General features: G+C 35.0%; 1 protein-coding gene across 1 annotated transcript; it reads right to left on the bottom strand.

The window, feature by feature from the left end:
- Nucleotides 1-1,625: 1,625 nt before the first annotated feature.
- Nucleotides 1,626-5,797, bottom strand: LOC139487116 (uncharacterized). The gene is made up of 2 exons (XM_071272110.1): nucleotides 5,374-5,797; nucleotides 1,626-3,040 (listed from the first exon to the last, which is right to left on the bottom strand). Exons 1-2 carry the CDS (start codon nucleotides 5,735-5,737, stop codon nucleotides 2,763-2,765), a joined length of 642 nt encoding a protein of 213 aa, XP_071128211.1. The 5' UTR covers nucleotides 5,738-5,797; the 3' UTR covers nucleotides 1,626-2,762.
- Between the last annotated feature and the right edge of the window lie 11,222 nt (nucleotides 5,798-17,019).

Below are 17,019 nucleotides of genomic sequence, written 5' to 3'. Positions count from 1 at the left end.
CAATATTGCAATTTAATAACAACAAATTTTTGTTCGCATAAATTTAGGATACCAGCGTGTCCTCCTTTTATTCAAAATATTGATACGTAACAAAATTTCAGTAGTTTTAATACCTCATGCTGACTTGGAAAACAAAACTATTTGACCAAAACTGATCATATGTGCACTTTTATTTGCAAATCTATATACCCGAATACCATTGTACCGAGCGCCTTAATGTCTTCTCCTGGCGCTCCTGTTCACATTTTAGTAGGACCGTAAATGTACACGTAATCAATAATATTGGAAAACCATTAATGCAAAAAATATTCTGAATAAATTGAGAATGTCAGAATTTCATCTCTTTATTTATAATAACAGTCACATCATATATAGGAGTTCATGATGGTGTACGTGTAAAACAAAACTATTATGCCACATCATCAAAGTACCAACACTGACATGTCTGAATTCATTTGTACTATTTACAATGATTTAATAAAAAAAAAGTATACGAGGTTCTCTTCTTGGAATCTATTATGTCGGTTGATTGATTTTGTTTATAGTTAAACGTCAAGTGGCAACTATTTCATTAAAGTGCGCATTGAGTATAATTTTATGACGTCCCATATAAATATCGGCAATGACAAATCTCTCGATAAATCTGACGAATTTGACGAGATTGTTGATAGTTTTACCACATCGTATGCTTACGGACACTGTACAATTTCTGTTAGAATATTCTGCGGGAAATAGAATAGTAAATCCAATGCAAACAAGTTGAATATCAATGAAATATCCATGCAAGTATAAATTTATGCATAAAGTAAAATTTAGGAAGGGACAGGTAAACAACGGGGAACGAAGTAACGTAGACAATGTTGTCGATATCCCGTGATATAAGAATATTGTTCCGATGCGTTGGATAACCTTCTATCTGCCTTCTAATAAAAAAAAACTCTGTGTGATCGTATAGCCATTTTTTATTTATATAAAAATACATGTATATCAAATAAAAGATAGCATTTGTATAATATCTAGTAGAGTCTAGCGAGTAAATAATAAATGATATCTGTGGAAAAACAATGCGAATGTTGTTCACATATTTTAATGAAAGCTCAAGTCTGATATGAAAACTCTTATAACGATAATCTGTCATAAGCAGACCTGTCCTCAGGTCTGGTCAATAGCAGACTTGTCCACAGGTCTGGTCAAAAGCAGACCTGTCCTCAGGTCTGGTCAGGAGCAGACCTGTCCACAGGTATGGTCTGAAGCAGACCTGTCCTTAGGACTGGTCAAAAGCAGACTTGTCCACAGGTCTGGTCTGGGTCAGACCTGTCCTCAGGACTGGTCAAAAGCAGACTTGTCCACAGGTCTGGTCTGGAGCAGACTTGTCGATAGGTCTGCAGCAGTCCTAAAAAAGCAGACCGTAGGTCTGGTCCACCAACGACGAAGTTAACTTGCTTGACTGCTTAAAAATTCTCAAGTTAACTTAGAAAGCAGTCAACAAGTTAACTCTAAGTTAACTTTTGTCAAGGTTAGGACCGCACCCATCTGTATTGTGTGCTTAATAGTACACACTTGTCAGTACACATCGATTACCTGAGGGCCGATAACAGCTTTCATACGCAAGAAATAGTTCGAACTTGTGTCAACCTCATTTTAATAAATTTGGCTTTACAAAAATAACAATAATGAAAGATGATCTTTTAAAGTTCTTTTTAAAAAGATAAATTTTTAGAAAACAACAGTTGCAGTTCTAGAATTATATTTTTTCAAAGTTCAATCATCTGGATCCTGGGAAAGATGGCGCCGAAAATTGTGGAAAGAAGATGTCATCACAAAGTTGTCAAATTTACTGGTTTCCTGGATGAGTCATGTGGTAATTGTAGACATGTACAGTGGAATTATTAACCTCAAATTGTTTTTGATACATCGGAGCTCGGGGTAAGTTATTAATCTGTTGCATTACGTTATGACTCGTGTTGTTGATTTGTGTCAACGGCATCCTCGTCTCATTAGCAATGGCGAAATTTTGCTGTACGCTAGAGAGGGGACTAGAGATAGAACCAGATGAAACAGCTGGGACAATGGCGTTTGGGGTATCACTAGAATCACCCTGGAGAATGGCAGAGTAATCCCTTTTTTGTTTGTCGCCGGAATCAGAATGATAAGAGTTTAAGCTTCTCTCACATTTGTGGCCAGTTATCTTCATAATTTCCCTGTCAGAGACACCTGAGTGTGCCAAAACGTTAATTGTGGTAGCCCGGACACAATGATTTGTGTACACCTTTGATAATCCGGCATCTTTTGAAATGGATTTCATCATGTCATTCAACATCCGTTCTCCATAGGGCCTACTGGTGTACCATGTATTGTCAGAATCTAAAATCTTGATTCTTGGTAGCTGAAAGAAGCAATCAGACTTGGGGTTACGCTTGTCCATATAAAATTCAAAAGATTCCACTGGACAGCCTTGCTTATACGTTGCGTATACTCGGGGTGACTTCTCAAAATTATCATCCCCAAGTCCCCCTCTGTGATTTTTTGTTGTTTCACTTACAACCATTTCAATATACTTAAAACCTCTGTCATCTTGGTTAATAGCAAACGTTTTGTCAGTAAAAGTTCTTTGGTTTTCACGACCGCGTCTTCCAAAACCAAGCAAAATGTCGAACCACACCTTACGTAGTAGTGATTTAGGATTTTTGGTGGAGAGAACACCTGACAACCTTAGCTTTTCAAGGTCTCCATCTGAGATTGACGAGTGATGCTTTGTGACATCAAGGCCTTCCCTTTGCAATTTTTTGTATCATAGCTGTAAACATTTGGTTAGATTTGTGAAAATCCTGTTTATCTTCAAGTAGAGAGAATGATTTGTTGTGTGGTGGTCCTCGTAAATATCTATTTATTGACGCTCTTATGCCTACAAAAGTGCTCTTTGCATATAGTTGACCATCTGTGTTTCGAACCTCTGCATAAAAATTTCTAAGAATATGATCAAGCTGTTCTGTTGAAAATTGCTCAAAGTTTGAGTCTTGTTTTGTTTCAGTCAACCATTCTGTAAGAAGAAAAAAAAAGAATTTTAATGATAAATATATCATTCTATTTTTAATTTAATAGTTATTTACATGTATACTAGTGCAACATTGTCGTTTGTTAATTCCATTTTAATTATAATGCAACAACATTTGTAAAATTTATTTTGATTGGATAACAACACTTATTTACACAATTGATGCTATGGAACGCAACCACAGACAGCATATGACAAGTTTTAAATACATGTTTTAACATTGTTTTTGTCAGTTTTAGAGTGGAGATGACAATATAAGCTGCGACGGCATTAATTGGGAATTTGATGGTCGAAAATATCTGCTAACTCTCTGATAATGCATCGCTAGTTAACTTAATTTGCGACCATCAAATCCCCAATTGATGCTGTGGGAGCTTAAAATACAATACAGTTATCTCCTAATTGATGCCATCAAAATTTGTGATGTTATTCAATCAAAATGATCTTTGTATTTCAAGCTGCGATGGCATCAATTTGTGATTTGATGGTCGCAAATACCGGTTTACTGTCTCTGTCAAGGCATCGCCAGTACACCTAATTTGCGACCATCAAATTACCAATTAATGCCGTCAGAGCTTGATATTCAGAACAGTATTTTTAAATTTTAAGTGCTTGATTTGACTTTGTTTTTTGTCTGCAAGTTTTATTAGAATAAACATAACAATTTTTTTTAGAAAATCTGACAGCATGAATTGGTGATTAAAATACAGTTTCACAAATGATATCAGATATGTTCCTTACGTCGTAACTACAATTCCCTTCCCTTTCATGAATGTGACCTACCGAGTAAGACTATTTATCAGATTTGATATCACACAGGCATCACAACGGGTGCCACGTATGGAGCAGTTCTGCTTACCCTTATTGAGCACCTGAGATTACCCCTAGCTTTTGGTGGGGTTCGTGTTTATTCTTTGTTTTTCTATGTTGTGCCATGTGTACTATTGTTTGTCTTTTTAATTTTTAACCATTGCGTTGTCAGTTTGTTTTAGATTCATGAGTTTGACTGTCCCTTTGATATCTTTCGTCCCTCTTTTTTATCTCCTAAGCACTGTTTATATAATATCTGTGTCTAGTTTTTTACAATGTATTTTTGCAAATTGATGGCCACTTTTAATATAAAAATAAGAAGACGAGTATGATTGCTAATGATTATGAGACAATTATCAACCGATAATTAATTAATTGTATTTTAAGCTCAGGCGTCATCAATTGGGGATTTGATGGTCGCAAATATTTGTTTACTGTCTCCGCTTACGCGTCGCCAGTAAACTTAATTTGCAACCATCAAATCCCCAATGGATGCCGTCAGAGCTTAAAATACAATACAGTTATCTCCTAAATTTAAAGCTCCGACGGCATGAATTTGGTATTTGGTGGTCGCAAATACAAATGTACCTGTTTACTGTCTGCGCTAACGCTTCGCCAGTAAACATAATTTGCGACCATCAAATCCCCAATTGATGCCGTCAGATCTTGAAAATACAATGCAGTTGTCTTCTAAAATTTAAGACTGTGTAAGTGGCAATTGAACAGCAGTAATTTTCAAAGTACAATCCTGTTATTTCTTATAACTCTAAGGCAATATTGGAATAAAGTAAATTCAGAAATTATTGCGTTTATTTAAAATTGCGATTTTATCATTTAAGACTAAAATGCATTTCTTATTTTTGCGATATTGAAAAAAAACCTGTTGAGATCATATAAAGAATTTCAAAATCCAATTTTAAATTATTATGATTATAACCCTGTCGCACTTGTCGCAATAATTTCAGAATTTACAGTATTGTAAAGAACTGATTTTATGTTCCTTGAAGACTGAAAGATATAAAAGATATGCAGAAAAAAGGTTGTGTACCGGGGTTCGATTCCCCGCCTAAGCGTTATATTGTATGGTTTTGCTGGTGCAAAATGGGCAGATTGTTTAGTGGCCCTGCACAACCATTTTTCTGTCGAGATTTGGATATACATAAAATTTTTGTTTTAATTTGAATTTTTGCATGTAAAAACTTTCCTTCTTGATACAAAAATCTATTGAAGGTACATGTACTAGTACTTAGAACTCAAGATGTGTATTTATGTCAGTCTTTAAAAAAAATATTCAGAAACTGCTCTGTCCAACAAAATTATTATTCTTTATTTGCCTTGTTATGAAATAAATGTTTTAGGTTTGTATATTTATATGTGTGTTATTTTGGAGAGACTGAAAAGAAAGGTGTTTGCTATATAAAAAGAAAAAGATATAGGATATGGAATTTGGGATAAAGCTGTGCAGATCATACACTGTACGATTCTGCTTTTTTAAAATTGACACCTACGCTTGAATATTTTGACGCCATATTTTGTCTGTCTTTTTGTTGAAGTACTCTCTGTTTCACAAATGATTTTTTCCAACGCATCATCGTCAAGTTTTGCGAATCTGCTTGTTACTGCTTGTTGTATTTCCATGGCTGGTACAGATACATGTACGTCGTCTGCTGACAGTGCTGTTGTTTCGGGAGATTCATGACTTTCGGTCTCCTCAATGGCATGAATTGCCTCGGCCAGTTCCTCATCGCTTTGGGGTGCTTCAATTTCCATTTCTTCCAACACATCTGACTTCAGCTCAAAGTCTGGCATAATCAACTGCCCTAAAAGTTCAATTTCCTCGCTATCGTACAAATACTCAGATTGGTCTTCCATTTTGTTTGTAAATAAACGCGTAGGAATATATGTGATACGGCTTCAAATACCCGATGACATTTCAACCGTGGAATTGATGCTATCCAAATTATGGGATTAACCAATGAGAATTAAGAAAAACGTTAAGACTGAATTAGACACAAACAGTTAGCTTATTTCTTAAGAAAGCAAGAAAATGGGGATGGTAAAATTTAGATATATTGCTATCAAACATAAGTACCAATCCGGTGACAAATCTCGTTTGGTGGTGTCATTTTTAAGAAAAAAGTAATAAGAACTCCCACAACATATCAGCGTCCACTCTGATGAAGTTTTTATAACCATTTGGATCTTCCTTAAGCTTGTTGAGCTCCTGCAAGTCTCTCATTCTGCCCATACAATTGTCGCCGTGTCAGCCACTGCCTCACCTAGATATATCGGCGCCCGGTGCTGTCTACATCTTCTTGTTCGTCTTCTACGCTATCTTCAAAGTCAGCCACAGCTATTAACCTGTCTCTCTGGAGCTCTAACCACCTTGCCAACACATCCAGCTGCTTTATTTCCACATAGCTATCTTAAATGTATGATTTTGCTGAGACCTTCTGTAAACTACTGAATCAAACCAAATAAATGAAGAATGTGTCCATAGGACATAGATAATGCCCCGCTTGCATATAACGTTATAAAGGGTCATAACTCAAGAATGGTAAAGTGGCGTTACCCATATTCGCACGTGATCTATGTTACAAAAAAAACTTTATGTATACGGTTAATAACATTGGTTGATGCAAAATAAATTTAGAGAACGAAAACTAATTGTTGGGACGTACGTACGGAAGGACAAGGGTAACACTTAATGCCCCCCTCCGCTGCACAGTGGGGCATAACACATTCAGACATTTTCTTATACTGAAATTGTACATACCCGACCAATTCCCGACTATCCCTACGACCCGTATACGATCAGGTCGATCTGTGGTCTGGTCGATATCGGACTGAGATCGAGTATAGTTACTTTTGGTCTAGCTAGTTGCGTAAAGATCGTCTAGAGATCGTCAGATGGTCGGAATAATTGAATATGTATTCAATTAGTGGTCGGGTTGGAGTCGTGATGCAGTCATTTAGGAGTCGTGAATGGTCGAGTTAAAATCGTGTACAGTCGGATAGCAGTTGAATAGAAGTCGTAAACAGACCCGATCACGAATTTGGTCACGCTTGGTCGTGGAAATTTTGACAATCGGGATCATCGAGTTGATCTGATCGGCAGTGTGAACCTAGCTTTTTAATAAACATTTTTTTCTCGATTGTGTCGGACAGGATTTTTCACTTGAACTCTATTTCGTCTGCAGTTACTCGATTTATCACTAGAACTTTTATTCGAACTCTAAGAAAAAATTAAACTTGAAGTTGAACCCAACTCGAATTCAGACTTCAACTCAACTTAAACTTGAACTGAAACTCCATTTTTTGCTTGTTTGTTGACAGGACTCTGCTCTAAATTTGTAATTACAACATACCGGATTGTAATTCTTATAAAGTATAGCTAAGTTATTTCCCTGCATGTATTGTCTGTTCGTTTATTGTATGTGTTTTAATCTATTGATAGACACTTAAGTATGTTCAAACTGCCGATCAGATCAACTCGGTCAAGCCCGATCAAGAATGTTAAGGGTAGTCTACATATCTCTAAGGTAGAATTTATAGCCATTGTGGTCGTCTCTGTTGAGCTCTTGCAACATTCGTTCATGCTTGCTTATGCAGTTGTCAAAGAGTAAATCAGCCGCTGCCTTATCTAGATCACTGCATGGGCGCACGTTGCTGTCTACGCCTTCTTGTTCGCCTTTACGTTCTCTTCAAGCTTTTAACCTGTCTTCCTGGAAGTCCTTACCACCTTGCTCACAAACGCAACTGCTCAATTCCCATGTAGATATGCTAAATGTATGATTTTACTCAGACCTTCCGTGATAATGCCCCTGCTTGCATACAACTTTATAAACTTTATAAAGGGCAATTACTTAAGACCTGTAAAAGTGACGAAACCCAAATTAGAACATGATCTGGGTTTAGATAAGCATTGTGTATAAGTTTCATAATATTTTGTTGAGGCAAACTAAAGATGGAGAATGGAAAATAATTGTTGAGGCGTACGGACGGACGGACGGACGTACAAGAGTAACTCTTTATGTCCCCTTCGCTACGGCGAGGTATAAAAAAAATCACACGTTTTTGTATTTAAATTATACATATCCGATCAATTCCCAACTATCACTTCGACTCATATACGATCAGGTCGATCCTGTCTGGTTGAGATCGGGCTGAGATCAAGCATAGTTGATTAATATTTACACACCCATTGATAAGTTGTCACAAATCGCTCATGTTGAAGCTATGGTTACTAAACGGCCAGTTATAAGAGGTAAAAACAAGCTGTGATAAATTTCAGCTCTAGATAAACAGAGATCTAGAAGTAAGAACATGTTGTTAGAATTTATTTTTGTTGGTGACCTGGACTGGGTGGCGGGTGGGGGAGGGGTAGGGTGCCCCCGGTAAATACGCCACTGTTAATGTCAACATCAGAAATATTCTTTCATAATTTAACCTAATTTCAATTGCTCTTATCCAAAAGGTATCACAAAAACAGTAGTATATATATATATATATTATATATACGAGTCTAAATTGAAAACTACGTTCAAACCTATGATTGCGTTGGATAAAAACCGCAATTTTTATACGTGTACATGTAAATCAAATTTCGTTGTAGAAGGTTCTAAATACAGTACAAACAACATTTTCTAAAAGACCAAAAAAGTGAAGAAGTATATTTAAACAAAACGCATTTGACTAACAGGTCGAACAACTGATGTTCTTTAACCCTGCTGATTGCCAAATAAAATTGTTCACAAGATGTAACAAAATGGATCTTAATATAAATTTGATACTAAACAGAAAAATATTAACATATATTTATATATATATATATACAACTCGTCTAAACATCAACCCAACAATGTTAGATCTGTAAATTTGCCTCCGCAAATTGTTTGTTCTTCCCTCGTCGAACCCATGCTACTGAGATATCGTGACACCAAATCGCCTGCACTTAATCATGTCAATTCAAATTATGACACTATCAAAATCTTGAAATTTATACAATTTAAGCGAACGCTGGTACAATTTTAAAGTTTCCAAACACGACACAAAGACTACAAAGATATGCCAAAATAAAAAAAAGTTATTTACGATGTGAACTGGCACAACTAATTCCCAAAGGTGGTGACAGTTGAGATGTTAAACAAATGCGTGGAAATACAGTCATAATAAACAGTCCTGACCGATCTAAGCGGGTATAATATTTAAAAGATGACAACGGTAGAGCAATTGCAACAGAGACTGCGTATTTAAACATCCCAAATATATAGTAATTTGATGATAAGAAAAATGAGTAATAAATGTTTACTATGCTTAAGTAATAGAACGTGGCTGCGTATTTACACATCCCTGCAAACTGTAATTAAAACTAGTATAATTCAAAAATTCCTAAAAAGTGTAAGAGTCCAGTACGGAAGCCGGATTTAATGGACACAAGTGATGGCAGGAAATTAGTGATGGTAGGGAAAATGAGTGACTCTTCTATGTTTTTTCATTAATGCCCTCTGGGGAAACTGTCCTGAGCTTTCTTATCCAAAAACATTCCCGAGCAAGTATGTCGACCTTTGACCAATCCTCGTTGTGATTTATGATGGTGATGGTAAGTTTTTTAAATCAGCTTGGGCGTGCCCATGTGATTTTAATTGATGTCTAACGGGGAGGTCGTGCTTGCAGGTGTAGTCACTGATAACCATTCATGCGTTTGTTGAATGGCTGTTCTGTCTCGCCAACATACTGCATGCCACATCGACACTAAAGAAATGTATACAACATTCTGGGTTTTGCAAGTTACATTACAAAATATTGTGTACACAGACCCAGTGGAGTGGCGAGTAAATGTTTGAGTATTCAGTATTCAGTATTTGTTGGCAAGTTAAACATCGTTTGTTACCACATGCCTTGCACCATCCTGTAGTTGGACAGCTTTTATTAGATGAGACGGCAGCTTTCACAAATAAGTCTTTTAGACTTGCTGGTCTCCGAAAAGCTAAGACAGTAGAATCGGGAAAGATTTTGGATACTTTTGGGTGATTGGCAATACTTTGCCAATTGGCACGGATCAAACGTGAAAGGTTTGTTGGCAAGTCAGACATCGTTTGTTACCACATGACTTGCACCATCCTGTAGTTGAACAGCTTTTATTAGATGAGACGGCAGCTTTCACAAATAAGTCTTTTAGACTTGCTGGTCTCCGAAAAGCTAAGACAGGTGGATCGGGAAAGATTTTGGATCATTTTGGGTGATTGGCAATACTTTGCCAATTGGCACGGATCAAACGTGAAAGGTTAGTGAAGGCGGGATTGTATGTTAAAACAAATGGAACTATTTTGCTGCGCCTCTTCTTTTCGTACTGTAACAGGTCATTGCGACTGTTATTGTTAGCACGAGCAAACCCCTTATCTATGTCCCATTTCTTATAAGCTCGTTTGATTAAAAATCCTCGAAGTTCCTGTAACCGCTGAGTGACAGCCTCCTCAGAGGAGCAAATCCGCTTTACTCTGAGAGCTTGACTGTACGGGATACTTTTTGTACAGTGGTTGGGCGTATATATACGTCTGAGCCAGTGACAACTCTACAACAGATTTTTCCATCGAATCACCAGCAGTGATGGTGATACATGGCTGTGTACATTATGTATATACAACTTGTCTAAACATCAACCCAACAATGTTAGATTTGTAAATTTGCTTTCGTAAATATTTTGTTCTTCCCTCGCCGGGATTCGAACTCATGCTACTGAGATATCGTGACACCAAATCGCCTGCACTGTAGCCGTCCCGCTAGACCACACAACCACCTGGGCTTCATAAAAATGAAGCTTTCGGTGGCCGGGTGTTACCTTCCCACTAGATTTTTTTTTAAATCCCTGTAGAAGGACTTTGACAGGAAATCATCTGCAGTTACAGCCTTTAACAATAACAAATTGAGATTTTATTAATATGCTTTACTCCGTTCAACACATCAATAAGCAAATACATGTATATACAAATAACAAAATTGAACATTTCTTACAATCCTTATTTCTAACAAATATACAAACGTAATTGAATAATTCGGTTAACATTTTAACAAAATGCAATTGGAATGAATTAACAAATTTTAAGGGAAACAATTAAGATAATTTATACAGGAAAGTCACCCTGAATTAAATGCAGCGTGTTGATATGTTTTTATCTACAATTCTTGGGAAATTGCATTTCGTAGGGAAAGGTACAAGTTTACATTATTGAACGGATCTACATCTCTAATCCAATTAACTTCCGCCATCAGAATGTTAGCGAGATTGTATACATCCTCATCACATGGAAGATGGTCAAAAGAGCATTAGTCTAGGCAAACACCAACCTGATCAGCATCAAAATCAAAAAGAAAATCTTCACAGACATACAATTCAGGCATGTTGTACATTATATGTGGCATTCCTGATGGTGAATGTGATGTTTTAATTGATCTTATTTTATGTTGATTCCAATTAGCAGCACACACTCGAATATCCTCCTGAAATAACAAATAAATCAAAAGTAAAATCTGAGATAAGAAAAGAATAACAATGATAATCATAATTACGTTCGTACCATGGATGCTAGTGTTGTTTTTGTATGGCATTGTATACTTTATTATATAAAATATCATTCTACATATGTTTTATTTGATTCAAAGGAAAAATGAATGTTAGTGGGTTTTTTTTCTCTTAAAAGTTTGCTATTTCAAAGCAGAACATATTATTTGCCAAACAAAGGAGTTACCAAGTCAAAGTAGATCTGATTGGTTTTTTTTAGATTAAGAGAATGCACCGTCAAAATTGAAGAAATGCGATGTACAGGAACACCAATTTACAACATTTGAAAATTAATGAAAATTATGGTAGATAAGTTAAAAGATGAAACTGATAACGTTACGACTACAAAAAACCTCACGAACCAATCATATGGAAGTAAATAAATTAAATTGCTTACATCCATTTCATTCTAACTTGGATGGACAGTTGTCTGATTGGCAATCTTACCACATCTCCTTGTTTTCATATTTATAACATTTTCAATGTTAATAAAATGTAAATATTTAGCCGATATATTGGTATTGAATATGAACCACTCCCTTCGGCTCGAACAATATTAAATAACTGTTCCATATACGGATCATTGGACAGGTTGCTTGTAATATAAAATCCTCAATATACATGTAAGTAACTATCATATTGTGTAAATAGAGCATTTTGCCTTAAATCTTACTTTGTCGTAAGGATCAGAAGTAATACACTATAAAGCATGACGTCATATAATACATGTTTCAACTATATTTGAGGTCAGGCGTACCTGAATCAACCCCATGAAACAGAACCGGATCAGACTTTGGTCAAGATATGAGCCATCAAATTTATTGTGCTGCTTTAAATCAGTAAACAAGTTTCTCCAAAACTGAGAACACGGCTTTCGAAAAATGGCCCACAGTCACTTTATCCTTTGGTTTTGGGTACTCGATCCATAAATGTAACAATGATTAGAATTTATCCCATTACGATGGAAGAAACGCTGCAGTTGTTCAACGTACTTATGTTCTGTTCCAAAGTCATTTCTCATTGATCTCGGGAACCCGTTCGTCTTTATGACAGCTTGGATATAATGCCCAGCTACGATTTGCAACCATATAACATTCCTAGAGTATCCATCTATACAGCCATGTACAATGATGTATTGTTATTCCGTAAGGTTCTAATTTATTATAACCATCCATATGTCACATGTAATTTGGGCCACGAGATATATATTGCCTGCGTCTAAGTCTTCGCCTTCTTCTGCCTGAAACCCCTTCTGGGTCTAATATTTGTAATATCAACCGAACTGTTTCCATACTTATTACCAAGTTGTTTTTAATGCACATCTGATGAATCAAACAATACCCATGCGAACCACTAGACTTCGACAGGATCCCTTGAATGACAGTATAGAAGATTTCCAAATTGGATTGCTTATGCTTATCAAGTCCCATCGAATTGGCAAGACACCGTAAATGACGAACACTGATATAGATATTAAGATTTTCCTCAAATAAAAGCTTCATTTTATTGTACGAGTATCCTTTTCTGAAAAGCCTATGCAAGAATTGTGCACAGTGATCATCCATTTTGCTACTTTATTATTCCTGTGATTAAAAACCGAGTAAATATGTACCAAACTCAAACAATAAATGCCAGAGTACAAATATGGGTAATGTTCTAAAACTTGTATATAAAAATGAAATGGGACTCCGAATTTGCATCATAGTGTAGATGCTGCAGTAAAAAGATTATGTGTAATTGTAAAAAACGGCCAGGGCAAGGTAAATATATACTAGGCTACTAAAATATACTCCATGAATATATAGGCTACTAAAATATACTCAACGAATATATAGGCTACTAAAATATACTCAATGAATATATAGGCTACTAAAATATACTCAATGAATATATAGTCTACTAAAATATACTCAATGAATATATAGGGTACTAAAATATACTCAATGAGAACATACTTACAATTCTATATTCAAGACGAGTCACATGCGATCTTCTATAATTGGATGACCAAATCTAGAACAATATAAGCTGAAAACTGCTATTGCTGTCGATCGAGCACGATACAACTGTCAAATGATGCGAATACTGTCTTGTGGTTAACAAATTATTACGATATATTATCGGAAATTCTTTGAATCATTGAACCTGTCTTTTATAAGTTTTGTTGTGCTCCGTGTCGATATGCTACGTCAATCACTTTTCAAGTGGTTTTAACAGTTTGTTCTTAACTTGTGTTGTTATCCGACCTACCCAGTTTGAGGGAGAACAGAGCTATCGAAAGTATGTTAAAAACTTCATCTCTCTCTATGTTGCGGTCCCAAGTTGGGAGACTGCAATTCTGCGGTTGTCCTTAGTTGCTGTCAACAAATATATCAATCAAAGCAATTATGTAAAAAGGGGGGATGGAAGCGTTTTAATTTTCTGTTCAAGAATTATTAAGAATGTTGAATAACAAAACAGTACCAATGCAAACTCACTATATAGATCATCATCGTAATGAGGACGTATATACACAACACTAAAAATTGAGGATGCATACAAAATTGAAAAATAGTCAAATTTAGCGGCTTTACTTTTCGTTATATGCAGCTTTTATGTAAAGTTTGAATATATTGTTTGAGTTTATTATGCACACCATTGTGTAAGTTGCTATATTATAACTGCTTTATGTATTTGTGACGCCATAGTATAACGAAATATGCATGCCTACCATATTCCATACGCATCCCTGCCTATTAAGCGTGTCTATATTATAATCTGTTAAACAATAATATGAATAAAACACTTCTTGAACAAGATATTATCTTCTGGAAACAATATATTATCTTGTGGGAACAATATATTATCTTGTTGGAACAATATATTATCTTGTTGGAACAATATATTATCTTGTTGGAACAATATATTATCTTGTGGGTACAATATATTATCTTGAGGGAACAATATATTATATTGTAGGTACAATATATTATCTTGTGGCAACAAGAACACTTTTTTGTGGGCACAAGATATTATCTTGTGGGAACAAAATATTATGCTGTGGGAACAAAGTATCATGTTGTGGGAACAAGTTAAAAAATATTTCTACTTAAAAAATATTTCTTGCATGGCTTCATTTTGCCACCGTACTTTTCTGTTCGAACATTTTTATCGTTTTCTTTAAATTTTTTAACAACCAATAATTACCTTCAGCACCATACTTTACATATGTCTGTACTCATTTGATGGTCTGATTCTTATATTTTCCTGCACATATTTCAATATCAGGTTAATCGCAGTAATTGTTTTGGGTTTTTATCGTTATTTATATACGTATTCAAACAAAACCAGAGTGTCCATGTTTTTTGTCTTTTTGTCGATTACATTTCGATCAAAGGTTCTAAGATTGCAGTTTATTGATAACATAAAATTGAGATGGAAATTGGAAATTTATAAAAGATACTTCAGCCCGGACAAATGACAAATAATATATGTGAGATCCCAACCTTCCCCTATACCAACGATGTAGAATGAACAAACACACGGCAACACCCATAAAAATATATATATCATAAACATTGAAAAAGAGGACATGTTATTTGATTAAATGATTAATATTTGAACAACACGATTAACGATAACTTGAATTGATCAATAAATTATGTCATTTAGTATGTAATAACGTATTACAATTACCTTTGGCTATGGTAATTGGAATAGTATGGTTTCATTATGATTTGAAAGTGTTAAAATTTCACATGTAAATGAGCTAACAAACTACAATAACACATCACGTTTACCAGAAAGATGTCGAATAAGAGTTAGGTCTTAGTCTGGACCAAATCTGTTAATGAAGCTAGACCTGGTCAGTAAATATCACGAACAAGTAAAACCTAAAATTTGGTTGTAAATTTTGTCTGCTGAATCGGGAAACTAGTCTTCCGTTGCATTCCTTGGTCTGTTTACACATCTTTTACTTATAGGTTAGACAATACTTGGTCATGTTTTATGAAGATTTAAGCCCAAGGCGAAGCCGAGGGCTTAAATCTTCATAAAACATGACCAAGTATTGTCTGACCAATTTAGAACACACTCACACTTTCGAGTGACCTTACAAAACTATACTTTCCACTTGTAATATTCAAACCTAAATAGGAGTTCACTTTTTATAATGAATTATATATAACACATAGGTAATGATCATTTCAATGAATGAAATGAAATAGCACTGACATAGTTTGTGAAGGATAAATTGTTTTTCTTCTGCTTCAGGTAAAAATTAATACTTATATATCTTTAGATTTTTTTTATTTTAAAAAGCAACACAATGTTATATAAATCTCCTTTTTGAAATTTGATTTTTTTTTATAAATATAAAACTCCCTGTGTGAATATTTGAATTCAGACCCTTCAACATTAAATGCTTACTTTTCTTTTTATTGATAAATTTAAATGTATTGTCTGACATTGCAAAATTCAAAATGTTTTTATTTTAATCTTTGCTCTTTCATCTTTAATTAGTAGGCTATTTTCCCATGGAAAATGCCTTAGGCATGTTAGAGGATTGAACACTTTGTTAGTGCAGCTATTAAGAGTTCACTTTCATAATTAACTGACAATGAAAAGTCATTCATGTATAGCATTGCATAGTGCATGGAAAACCATGTACTATGAAAATTAGAGGGCAAAAAAACTGACTTTTCATTGGACGAGAAGGGGTGAGTATGTTCTAAATATTTTTGTTTTAAAAGTTATTAATATAGTACACAATTATTACGATATATTAAATGCACAGTTCCCAAATTTAAAAGAATAAAACCTTTGACATGTTTGAATAGTATTAATTGAATGTGTGAAATAAAAGGTTTAATGGCTAAGATATTTACAACTGCCATCATCGATAGAATAGCTCACTCTTAATTCTTCAACCTTCTTTGTTCAGTTAGAATAGAACAGTATTTAAAATTTGAATTTGAACTCAGCCGGAAGTCAGAGATATAGACAAACCCAGAAAATCCAAATTTTCAGTGTGTTCATTATAGCAAAATATCGATGAATTAAACCATGATAGCTATCAAGGTCAACGAATCATTTTCAAATCATTTCCTATGATATTCCAAGTAAACAAATCATAACGAAGCCACACAATGTTAGATAACAGAGTTCACAAATCTTTTTGAAATCATTTCATACGGAAAAGAAAATAAAGAAAATAAAGAAAAATGTCATAAAGAAATCACACAAAAACAGAAACAAATTGCTTTCAAATCATACAACCTAACTGTGCGTATTGTTGTGTGTTAATTTTTCTACATTGGCTAGAGGTATAAAGGGAAGTTTGTGATCTCAAAACACATTTTTAACTCCGCTGCACATTTTCACCTGTCCCAGGTGAGGAGCCTCTGGGCTTTGCTAGTTTTATTTAGTTTATTTTATATATTTCGGAGCTTAGTATGACGTCTATTATCACTGTACTAGTAAACATTTTGGTTTTTGGGTCCAGCTGAAGCACGTCTAGGCTGCATTGAAGAGCCATTAATGGCCTTCTGTCGTTATCTGCTCTTTGGTCGGGTTGTTGAGTCGTTGACAAGTTCCCAAATTCCATTCTAAATTT

Source organism: Mytilus edulis, chromosome 8, assembly GCF_963676685.1.
Source record: "Mytilus edulis chromosome 8, xbMytEdul2.2, whole genome shotgun sequence".
Taxonomy (NCBI): domain Eukaryota; kingdom Metazoa; phylum Mollusca; class Bivalvia; order Mytilida; family Mytilidae; genus Mytilus; species Mytilus edulis.
This window is presented reverse-complemented; position numbering and strand designations above follow the sequence as displayed.

What these genes read in the sequence shown, in the direction of transcription:
- LOC139487116 (XM_071272110.1), bottom strand. Translation starts at nt 5,737, where the DNA reads ATGGAAGACCAATCTGAGTATTTGTACGATAGCGAGGAAATTGAACTT. An exon ending in TGGCGTCAAAATATTCAAGC is followed by an intron (nt 3,041 to 5,373) that starts GTAGGTGTCAAT and finishes TTCTTCTTACAG; the next exon opens with AATGGTTGACTGAAACAAAA.